Raw genomic sequence first — 12,486 nt, 5'->3', positions numbered from 1 at the left:
ATGCCTACTGGGCATTATGGAAGGGGCAGTTTGCTGGGATCCTTAACGCCAAACAGCTCACAGATAGCATGAGGATGGTTCATATATAGCAGAGGGAAGAAAAAAAAAATGCTCCTTTTTGGACAGCTCATAGTCACACCTGAGAATGAAAGAGTTGAGTTTGAGAAGATGTATCTTTTATCACAGTCAGGCTAACCTAAAAACTGGAAATACTGTGCCCATCTTTTTGGGAAGAGAGTTTACCCTACACTAACCAGGAGATACTGGGCATGTATGCAAAAACCACGTGCGTGGGTGTGATGGAGTATATAGTTCCTCAGAAGGGACAAATGTATTAAAGTGACCTGAAGCCACTTCATCTACTGGGCTGCACCTGGAGGGGTATCAGTCATAAATGGTGGTCAAGCCCAGCTAGGGAAGGGGTGGGTCCTTCATGAAGGAAGAAGCAAAGAGCTGCTGGAGAAAGGGCCAGAGAGCAGAGGCAGGTGAGAGACAAATGGGAGTTTTCTTTTTTGGACTGAGGGAAGCCTGGGAGATTGAATGCTGAGCTGGAAACATGACTGGAGACAAGGGCCGACCAGAGACTGCAGCCTGTTTGAAACCCTAGTATATGTAGAGTGCGGCAGCCCCTCGGAAGTGGGAGTCAAATCCAGGAACTTGGATTGATGTTAGGATGGTGTGAAGCTAGAGTGAGCTTGCAAAAGTAGGCAGTGACCAACTGAGCCCAGCTAGGCTGAAGATTCAGTTGTTTTGCTGTGTCCGGTTGGACTTTAAGTAAAGGACCTGGAGGCCCTGTGATGGGTTGGACTTTCACCTGGCTTGGCTACAGGACCAGATCACATCAGCAGCTGAAACAGGCCAAAGATGGTATAGGGAAAACTATGCATCTAGGTGCCTAGCAGGATTTTCAAATCGTCTAAGTCCCTAACTCCCACTTCATCCCACCTGTAAAAGGAATAATATCAATGGGTTATGAGGCTTCATTGTGAACAGCTGGACCTGGCCTTTGTGCTCACAAGACAACCACGTGGGAGGGTTCAGTTATGGAATTCACATCCCCACTTGGTCCAACAAGGCCCTAATTGGCTGACATTAATTGCACTTTGCACAATCTGTTACACCATCCAGGTTATTTGCACCTCTGCCCCCTCTGTGGTTTGCCCAAGAGCATCCCTTTAGGTCTCAGGCCTCCCATCATTACTTCTCTTCATCCCTCTCCTTCCAGATTGGGGATTTAGACCTGAAATCTCCCTGCAATTCACTGTAACTGTCCCAGCAGGTCTGACCATAGTCCAGCACCTGCCATTCGGCTCTCTCCCGGGGCTATGCTGGCATTTAACAGCAACCAGCCAGCTTTCACAAAGCACAGTACATTTATTTTAGGACAAAAGCATGACAGAGAAAACATAAAACAGCCTTCACATTTGCAATGCTTACCAAGTGTCTTCCATCTCCCAAGTGAAGACCCCAGCAGATCCAGTCCTTCAAACTCTTCCAGCAGGGTTTTGCCCTCCTGGTTAATCTCATCAGTTTTCGAATAAAAACGGGGGATGCTAAGTCAGTTCAGGCTGACCCTTTATACCAGATCCCCATCCTTCATCTCCTGCACCACTTCAATCTTGTCTGACTCAGCCTAGGCATTTCCCCCACCTCCGCGGGTGGTGTTTCTCTGGAGTTCTTTATCTATCCCAGGATCTGCAATAATTATGCCCCCATTGATTTTAGTGCCTGGAGGAAGATAACATTCCCCCTCTCTCCTGAATACCATCCCTACCTCACAAAGATACATATAACACTGATAGATAGAAGTTTATGAATAACCTCTGTGCCTATAGCATCCAGCACATCTCAGTAGAATAGCCTTTTGACATTTCCACGCTTCTGAAGTCTCACATCTGTCATATTATCTATTCACTCATTGCTCAATTTTTCAAAGGTGCTGATCACCTGTAACTTCCACTGACTTCAACAGAATTTTGTGAATGCTCCGTGCATCTGAAAATCAAGGGTGGCTTGAGTTCCTGTTGTGGTTTGGGGAAGCTATTTTTAGATAATGTATTTTTTTTAAATGACACTTTCTTAGATAGCTGCTTCTTACAAATATGGAGTGTGTCTGTCAGCCATTCAGTACTGCATTTAAAGATGTCTATGAGTCAAGCTCCCCCTTCATTACTTCAAGCATCACTTTTGTTTCACTCTTACGGAACATTCTGCCTTTTGCTCAAACTGTCACGTTAAATCACATTGGGGGAATGCATCAAAAGGGTCAGTTTGCTGAAAGCTCCAATATGACATTTGCTAGAATATTTTTTTTATCTTCTCTCCAAGATGTTTCACCTTTTGATCTCCTCACAACCCTCTCCACGTGCTCTGTATGGGAGGCCCTTAGCAGCAGCCACTCATTTAGTCAGATGGATAGGCAGCCAGTCATGCATGACAGGGGACATTGCAGCATGAGTCTGTCAATACTGACATTTCTCATTACCATGCAAAATAACATCAGGGTGCTTGAGATGGTGCCAGTCCCCTACAGCTACCTAGGAGGCACCCACAGAAAGTCAATCACTTCGGTGGTATATGGAGACCAAGGAGTTCCTTTTATTTTGTGACTCAAGCAATGTCTTGCAAAAGCTCAGGTCTGTGGCTATGTGGGAGATGTCTGCATCAAGCAACAGCTGTCTGAAGAGCATGTTTCAAGGCTTCACTTTTAGATAGTCAATGCTTTAAATAACGCAGCACCTGTCCTACTCGGTGGGAGGCTTGTTGCTGTCTCCCTTGTTGTGGCAGCTGAGAGTGACAGAACTGACACAGTTGACCATTCCCAGGAAGAATCAAGATGAATAGGTCTCATGCAGAGGGAAGAGACAGGTCTCCATACTATACAGAAGGGATTCATTGAGGCTGGGGGGATAGACACTGTGGTTGTCTGTGGCTTTCTAACTTCCAGAATCACTACACAGGATTCCCCTAAATACTGACAAACATAACAGTCATGCTCTAGTCTAGCCAGCGCCTTTCCAGATGAGTGCCTGAGAGTCTCCCCGCAGCACAGGCTAGCTCATTCAGCCACAGTATACATGTTGTTTCAACTTAAAATTTCTACTTATGCCAGGTGATTTTCATTACAAGGGTCAGGGATATTTGGTTCTCTCATTTAGTTCCATTCCAATTTATTTGGGACACATCCCATGGCAAATTATGGTTTTAAGGGTTTCTGTTGATTTGTAAAGGGACTCAGAGACCATCAGGCTTTGGGCACACTACTCTGTAAATTTACGTGCATCGCAGGGCTGCAGTGAGAAACAGATAGTTATCTATCCAAGAAATAGAGTTACCTATCCAAATCTCTAAATCAAACTTATTACCCAGTAGACATTAATATAATTTGAGTGGATCATACCGTAGTCCCTCTAAGATACTGATTAAAAATAATTTAAGAGTAAGTAGTCACCTCTCCTATGTAGGTTTCATTTTCACAGCAAATGTGCTAGTATTGACATAACGCACAGTGAAATAATTGAGTCTATTCAACTTTAATAACTTCATAAAAGATTTGGAGGCAGCTTCAAATACAGAAACAAAACTCTGCACAGCACAGTAAAGAGTGAAGTAACTGGAATTATAGACGCTTAACATCCGCTTGTTCTTCAGCACCTCATCCTTATTCAGTGGCACAGAAAGTTGCGGCATTTTGTTTGGAAAGCAATATGAACCAGAGGAAATATATTCATGGCCAGGCTGTGATGACCCATAAGGAAGACCTATGAAAAGTTACTTTTCTTCAGTTAACTTGTCAAACATTTCAAATTAGCATCTTACTGCATGGGCTTAATTTTGGCACTGGAACTGCAGATGTGATTATATGACAGAAACCATCGTATCTGCTGAGTCAAGGGGTTAACTGAAAAAGTGTTTCGGACTTATTACAAATATTTTTCAAGTGTTTTCCCCCATAAGCCTGGGGGTTGGAGACTTTTTAGCTAATCACTATGCAAATGAACTAGAGTATAATTATTTTCACATTCTGTTCTAATAAAGCAGTTACAGCAACAGAAGTTGTTAGTTTTAGTAAACTGTAAAACTATCAAAAATATAATTTATTAACCAACATGTACAATAAATTGCACCACTGACTTTAATTTAAATGTCTAGCAAAAAAGACGGTTACTCACCTTTGTAACTGTTGTTCTTCGAAATGTGTTGCTCATATCCATTCCAGTTAGGCGTGCGCGTGCCGCGTGCATGTTCGTCGGAGATTTTTACCCTAGCAACACTCGGTGGGCCAGCAGGGCGCCCCCTGGAGTGGCGCCGCTATGGTGCTGGATATATACCCCTGCCGGCCCCTCCGCTCCTCAGTTCCTTCTTGCCGGCTACTCCGACAGTGGGGAAGGAGGGCGGGTGTGGAATGGATATGAGCAACACATCTCGAAGAACAACAGTTACAAAGGTGAGTAACCGTCTTTTCTTCTTCGAGTGCTTGCTCATATCCATTCCTGTTAGGTGATTCTCAAGCCTTACCTAGGCGGTGGGGTCGGAGCGAGACGTTGCGGAATGTAAGACAGCTGAGCCAAAGGCGGCATCGTCTCTAGACTGCTCGACCAGTGCATAGTGGGATGCAAAAGTATGGACGGAAGACCAGGTAGCTGCACGACATATTTCCTGGATGGGAACGTGGGCCAGGAAAGCGGCAGACGAGGCTTGAGCCCGAGTAGAGTGGGCGGTGAGATGGCCAGTTGGAACGCGGGCCAAGTCGTAGCATGTCCGGATACAGGACGTCACCCAGGATGAGAGTCTCTGGGAAGAGACAGGCATGCCTTTCATGCGCTCCGTGACCGCTACAAATAGCTGAGGCGAGCGTCTGAAGGGTTTGGTCCTCTGAATGTAAAAGGCGAGGGACCGGCGGACATCCAGGGTATGTAGTTGTTGTTCCCGGCGCGATGTATGCGGCTTCGGGAAGAAGACTGGTAGGAAAATGTCTTGATTAATGTGGAAGGCAGAGACCACCTTGGGAAGGAAAGCCGGGTGCGGCTGCAGCTGTACCTTGTCCTTGTGGAAGATTGTATACGGGGGGTCTACCATCAAAGCACGAAGCTCTGATACTCGTCTGGCTGAGGTGATAGCGATGAGGAAGGCCGTCTTCCAGGACAGGTACAGCAGCGAGCATGTGGCTAACGACTCAAAGGTAGGGCCCGTGAGCCTAGCTAGTACAAGGTTGAGGTCCCAGGTAGGGGAAGGGCGCTTAACCGGAGGGTAGAGTCGCTCCAAGCCCTTAAGGAACCTGGAAACTACAGGGTGAGAGAAGATCGAACTGCCAGATTCCCCAGAATGGAAGGTGGAAATCGCGGCCAGATGCACCCTTATTGAAGAGAGCGCCAGGCCCTGCTCCTTGAGGTACCATAAGTAGTCTAAGATAATGGGGACCGATACGCCTGCGGGAGTAAGGTTACGCTGGGCGCACCAATGGGAGAAGCGCTTCCACTTGGCGAGATATGTCGCCCGCGTGGAAGGCTTTCTGCTTCCCAGGAGGATCTGTTGCACGGGGTGGAACAGCGCAATTCGGATTGGTTTAGCCAGACAGCAGCCATGCTGTCAGGTGGAGGGACTGCAGGTCCGGGTGGTGAAGTCTGCCGAAGTCTTGCGTTATCATGTCCGGGTAGAGTGGCAGAGGTATCGGGTTCGCCAGAGATAGGTCGAGCAGCATGGTGTACCAGTGCTGCCTCGGCCACGCCGGAGCAATCAGGATTAGCCAGTCCCTGTCCCTGCGGAGCTTCAGCAGGACCCTGTGGACTAGGGGAAAGGGTGGAAAGGCATAAAGTAGACGACCTTCCCAGGGAATTAGGAATGCGTCCGAGAGGGAGCCTGGGGAGCGACCCTGCAGGGAGCAGAACGCCTGGCATTTCCTGTTCTCTCGGGATGCAAAGAGGTATATCTGGGAAAAGCCCCACTTCTGGAATACTGAAAGGAGGATGTCCGGACGGATGGACCACTCGTGGGACAGGAAGCACCTGCTCAGGTGGTCCGCTAGAGAGTTCCGGACTCCTGGGAGAAAGGAGGCTACCAGGTCTATCGAGTGGGCTATGCAGAAGTCCCACAGTCGCATCGCCTCTCGACAAAGGGGGGAAGATCGCGTCCCTTCCTGCTTGTTTATGTAATACATGGCCGTTGTATTGTCTGTGAAAACTGCAACACAACAGCCCTGCAAGTGATGCTGGAAGGTCTGGCACGCCAGTTGGACCGCTCTCAGTTCGCGGACATTGATGTGAAGCGCCAGCTCCTGAAAGAACCAAAGACCCTGGGTGTGGAGGTGCCCTAAGTGAGCACCCCAGCCGAGAGAAGAAGCGTCTGTTGTCAGAGACACCGAGGGCTGTGGCGGATGGAACAGATGACCGGCACACACCAAGGAGGGCGTCAGCCACCAGTTGAGGGAGCCCAGAACATTTGGTGGAACCGTGATTATCATGTCTATGGCATCCCTGCGTGGACGGTAGACTGAGGCGAGCCAAGTCTGGAGAGGACGCATGCACAGTCTCGCGTGCTTTGTAACAAAGGTGCACGCAGCCATGTGACCGAGGAGGCCGAGGCAGGTGTGGACAGAAGTTGTTGGGAAGCTTTTCAGTCACTGTATAAGCGAGACTATAGTCTGAAAGCACTGTGGAGGCAAGCTGGCCGATGCACGACTGGAGTCCAGCATAGTCCCTATGAATTCTATCCTCTGCGCAGGTAGCAGAACGGATTTGTCTAGGTTGATAATCAGGCCTAGACGGGTGAATAGGCCCTTGATGACGTTTACATGAGTGGTGACCTGAGCCTCAGAGGTCCCTCGAATAAGCCAGTCATCGAGATATGGGAAGCTGTGTATTCGACGGAGGAGGGAGGCGGCGATTGTGGTGTAGATATAGCAGCCGCAGGAGGCTTGTGCTTCTTGCTCCGTGGTGAGAGTGAACGGTGCCAGGTAGAAGCTTTAGCTGGTGATGGCTGATGTCAAGGAGCCTTCGCTGTTGCAGTGTGCTCCGGTGCCGAGGAGGCACTTGCTCCTGGTGCCGCTGACGGTGCCGAGGACTGGGGAGTCAACGCTGCCTCCATCAGTAGTTGTTTTAGGCGAATGTCCCGTTCTTTTGTAGTACGGGGTTTGAACGCCTTACAGATGCGGCACTTGTCCGTCAGGTGGAATTCACCCTGGCACTTAAGAAGGAACAGAGGAGCGGAGGGGCCGGCAGGGGTATATATCTGGCACCATAGCGGTGCCACTCCAGGGGGCGCCCTGCCGGCCCACCGAATGTTGCTAGGATAAAAATCTCTGACGAACGTGCACGTGGCGCGCACACACCTAACTGGAATGGATATGAGCAAGCACTCAAAGAAGAACTCATTTTCCCACAAGTTGACATTTGGTTAAGACAGTGCAGAAGCTACACATTATACTCTAAAAATGTACGCAGAACAAGCTCAGCTTGTAGCAGTTTCAGACTCAACAAAAGATGGGCACAAGTGCAGCAGAAAAAAAATGGAAGCCTCATAGGAATCTTGCCATTTCCTTCCAAAAAACCTTTGAACTCACAGGTTTGTAATACAAAGTAGTAAAACTCCTTTGTTCAAGTTACTCAGCAGTTTCAAACACAAATCATTATAAGTTTATATTTTGCAATGACTTGAATGGTGATATTCTTCATCAGTATTAAGATGAGGGAAAGAGGAAAATATAAGCCCTAACTCTCGCAAGCAATATAATGATGGGTAAAACAGTCTTCTCTCTCTAGTCAATTAAGGCTTGATACAGCTCTCACTGACATCAGGGAAAAGGTTCCTATTCATTTCAATGGGATCTGATCAAGTCCTTTGCTGCAATTATTTATCGTGTCATTTTGTTTTCTAGGCAACTACCTGCAATTATCAAACCAACTAACTGATACTGAAGTGCCAGTAAAACCTGAACGTACTGTTTCTACAGTGGGGAAAAATCACAAGTTTTCCTCTATCCCTCTGAAATACTAGACAACGAGATTCAGTAGTTAGATATGCAGATCTGAGGCCGGCTTGGTACACAAGAACAGGTCTTCTCTGTTAAGGCCTGATATTGCTCACATTGAAGTTGGTGGAAATTTTGTCATTAAATTCAATGAGATCAGTATCAGACTCCTAGTGAGTCATGTTCAACACTTGCTTGATATTCGTATTTATTCCTTTTTTTCTTCATAAAGGAGATTTATTTATATTTTGATCCTCTATGGCAGAGGCGATCAGGTGTGCAGGGCCCAGTGTAAAGGATTGCAAGCATACATATCACTCAGTATGAAACTGCCCAAATGGCGCAGGCATACTGTACTGCAAAGAGGTAAGTGGGATGCTTTATTAAAAGTAATGGATCCCCCACTTGCTCAGTGACTGAACAAAAAGCTGGCTTTATTAAAAGACCAGCAGCCAGCATCTGCAGGCTTGCAAGATTAACAGTGGAACTTCATGTGAGCTAAGCTAGATGTGATCTTTGTTTATATTCTGATACTCCCCATATTAACTTCATGTATTCTAAATTTTACATCAGAAATGACCACTTTTAAAGTAATAGTATCTGAAAAAATATTCTTCCCCACTTTTTTGAAGTATTAACATATTTGACTAGTCATCCTGACAGACAAAAAGCACACAGAAAAGGGAAAACCCTACAAAATACAACGAAGCAAAAATGATTTTGTTCCTTGGATGAGGAGATGAGGTCTTATTTTTATTTTAAGACACCACTCACACATCCTTAAAAGCAGTAATAAAGGAATTATATTGCGGACAACTATTGAGAGAACCAGGTTGTGTAAAGATCAAGAGGTGGGTAACCTCTGCACAATCTGATCTAGACTGGGAACACCAAGCAATTGAAACTGAGCTAGAAAACCCATGGCATTCGAGAGAGATCCCACAAAAGTGGGAATCTCTATTGTAAAATTGGCGGCCCACCATCCAACCAGCAATATAACTGTGCCCTCTCAGTTTGCATAGTTTGTTCTTCACGCTGGCCAGTTTGAAATAACACTGAAGACAGACACCAAAGTCAGAAAAAAATTGGACAAAGCAGGGGTGTTAAATTATTTTAAACTATGGACTCACCACCCAAATGTAGATGAATATAAAAAGAGGCTCTATCAGTAATGACCAGATAAACATGATTTTAAACTATTTTTCCAGTCCATAATTGTGACTTTCTTCCAGTATCACTAATAAAAGAAAAAACTTACACTGTTACCTTTTGGCTACACAAAATAAACATATTTTATTTACTGAAGACTGGAATCATTGTAGTATTACTTTATAATATGTTAGGTGAAGTTTCAGCTTCTTACAGGGTATGCTTGTATTATGCTGGACTCCACTCGCTGACAATAAAGAGACTGATGAACTGAATAAAACACTTTGTAATTCACACCTTTTCAGTAAGCTATGGAAACAGCAATAAGCTCTCTTATCATGTGAACTACACTAAACCAGAACAATGCTATCTTTTAGCTAAACTTTGTTACAGGTTGATCTTTGCTTAAAATAAAACGGTACTTCCAAGTCTATGTGCTTTTAACACTGAGAAGAGAAAAATCAACCAGTCAACTCAATATAAAATCTGCAGTATAAAGGAAAATGTAAAAAATGAAAATTAATAATTTCTTTTCCTTATCTATTAAAGCATGGAACCAGTAATAATAATTTCCAATTCCACAGTGGTTGTACTGTCAAAACATTTTTCAGTGTTGTCTTTCAGTCCACTAGTACTTTAGGGAAAGCAAGTGCCTGGGAACCAGTTGTTCTGAATTTCAAATGAGCAGGTTGCATGCATTCTCTTACACAAAGGATTTTTTTTTTATGCCTGGGTTGATACATTCTAGATCTGTTTTAAAGGTATATAATACCTCACACACCATTGTGTGCCAAATTAAATAGTGCAAAGTGCCAGCCATTAAACAGAGGAATCTGTGCCACTCTTCTGAATTTTCACACTATGATTTTCTGAGTTAGGGATATTCTGAACTTGGGCAACTTACAACTCAAATTTGTATTGTCCTGCAGAATGGAAGAAAAGCTCAACATCGACGTTGCTGCCTTTATACTGATCCCCAGTGACTGAGATAACATATTGGAAATCCCAGACTTGGGATTTACAAGACAAACTAATGAAAGGACAGACGAGAAGAAATCCAACAGCACAGAGGATGTTTGGACATGGGCTCATTTCCCACTTGAACGTGGATCTGTCAAAAGGGCTTTATTATAGAAAGTTTCATCTGTCAGGAACCGCAGGTGATATTTGCAGTCCTTAAAGCATAAATATTCCAATATGTGGCAGCAACTTCAACTCCATAAAACCAGCTGAAGAGAATCCGTGCACCTTGCTATAAGTAACAGGTACAACCTACCTAAGAATCCTGCTCTCAAAAACTGCCCTTCTAGTGACGTTTGAAATACTCAGGATGCGCCATTTATTTGAACAGTTCACAGCAAACCTGCAGTAGAAACAGATGCTTGTTTTGGCAACTGAGAAGCATTTTAAGAAGCGACTCTTTCCAGGTATACATTTTCCTCACCACTGCATATATTAATACATTACCAAGTAAGTCTCTTTATCTTGCCATTTTTATATCACCAAATTGTTCCATTCAGATCTATTTCAGCATGTAACTACTTACAACGAAGAACATTGTGTTAAGTCCCCAAGTAAGTTGTGGTTAAAAACTAAATTAATCATGAACACAATGTATTAATAAAAATATATTGCAGAAGAGACCAAAAGGCCTACATTTTTAGTTTAAAATTAAAAATATAAATCACAGACATCTTGGGCCTGCTGCTGCCCTTTGTACTGTAGTTGTAATGAAAATATTCCAACAACAAATGACCCCCAACCAAGACAGTAATAAATAGGGTTTTGAGTTACACTTGCCACAAACATGCTAAAAAGCACGTTACAGACCTTTTGTAAAGATATTTGAGAATGCGTGTATGTTTTTCTCATACTCCTCTAATGTTAAGCTACGTGACAAGCTGTTTTGGAAATCAGTCAACCCTTGAACCCAGAGGTATAGGGGCCAGCTCTCACTCAGCAAGATTACAGGACTCACTGTTCACCTCTCAAACTACTCCAGGATTTTCATCAGTAGACAGAAAATAAATATGGATAAATATGTATGTATCTCTGATTTTTTCATGCAAGATGAAAGCTATTGCAAAAGTAAATCAGTGTTACAAACAAAGACACTGATCTCCCAGAACCTGAGGGAGCAGCTCCATGCAGGCCTTCACTTCAAAAGCAGGCTGAGTTCTCCCTGCTCACCCCCAACTCCTTCAGCAGAGGCTGTGTCTTGCAGTGGTGTCTGGAAGGATGGTACTGCTTTTAGTAGGCGGATTTGAACACATCAGTCAGATGTAAAGGCTCCATTTACTGCTGTAACAGCTCTTTGATGGGGAAACTATTGAGGGGAGTGGGGGCAGGGAAGAGAAAATGGCTCACAAATGTAAGTGGGATCCTTAAATTGCTGCCGTCCTTGCGTGCCTGTATACCCCTAATCCTGGTGGTAGTGGGAGAAAATTACAAGTAACAAGTGAAAACTGGGTTGCCATACTGGAGATATGTTTTTTAAATTGTGTGTCCATTTAACACTGTTCAAGAACTAAAACACCTTTAAATGACATGAAATATCAACCTAAGTAGCTCCACATGTGAAAACACTAACAAAAAATACTGGAGACTGAGCCCCTTGAATTAGTTCGATTTATATGTTGCCTTGGAGGAGAGTAAAGGTGTTAATACTTGTAAAAGCTTGATAGTTACATTTCCAAAAAGTTTTTGCAGCTCATCCAAAATTGACAGGGCAGGATTTAAGTGCCTCTCAGTGTTCCTGACTGAGCATTTCTGCTATTTTGGAGTACGCACACATGTACACAAACATACAGTATTCCAGTACCAACAAGATACACAGTCTAATGCAGCTTTCAACTGGCAACGCTCCCGAGTAGCTTTAAGTGTTTATCAACTCAGTAGGTCAAAACTCTGCAGACACTGGGTGGAGCAGCAATATGCCACAAAACTAACAGTTCGCCGCCTGGAAAAAAAAAAAGGATAGGAAAAACAGTTGTCAGTTCTGGATTAAAGTAACTGGCCACCTTTCACAGCAGACAATTTTCTGGACTGTAAAAATAAAGGATAAGCCTTGGCCAACTATCTAAACAGAAGATTTTTAATTTTGGCTTGTGAAAACAGCAAGAGGTTTTTCTTTCTGCACAGTGTTTTGCCAGTAGGTTTAATGGCTAAGAGGAAAATATCTGGAGAACCCTCTGATTCAGTTTCTCTCGCGTTTAAATTACTGCTTGCAAGCATGAAATAACTGAATTCTGACAGCCAACAGTAGGTTTGAGTGAAACCAAAAAGAAAAAAGTGGAGATCAGAACTCCAGAGAGGATGATCAATGGGCTTTGCTGTTATGTTGGGCTAAGTGCCGTACAAATCCACATGAA

At 44.3% G+C, this 12,486-nt stretch overlaps 1 protein-coding gene across 4 annotated transcripts in view; it reads right to left on the bottom strand.

Moving 5' to 3' along the window:
- Nucleotides 1-11,725: 11,725 nt before the first annotated feature.
- The window catches only part of LRRC28 (leucine rich repeat containing 28), an 84,110-nt gene continuing 83,349 nt past the window's right edge, over nt 11,726-12,486 (bottom strand). For all 4 annotated transcript variants that reach the window (XM_050967160.1, XM_050967161.1, XM_050967162.1 and 1 more), the window contains one exon: nt 11,726-12,074. In XM_050967160.1, the coding sequence (XP_050823117.1) occupies nt 12,002-12,074 (73 nt within the window). In that variant the 3' untranslated portion in view covers nt 11,726-12,001. The remainder of the gene's footprint in view (nt 12,075-12,486) is intronic.

The sequence above is a fragment of the Gopherus flavomarginatus genome, chromosome 9 (assembly GCF_025201925.1).
Source record: "Gopherus flavomarginatus isolate rGopFla2 chromosome 9, rGopFla2.mat.asm, whole genome shotgun sequence".
Taxonomy (NCBI): domain Eukaryota; kingdom Metazoa; phylum Chordata; order Testudines; family Testudinidae; genus Gopherus; species Gopherus flavomarginatus.
Note: the sequence above shows the minus strand (reverse complement) of the source record. Positions and strands in the feature narration are given on the sequence as shown.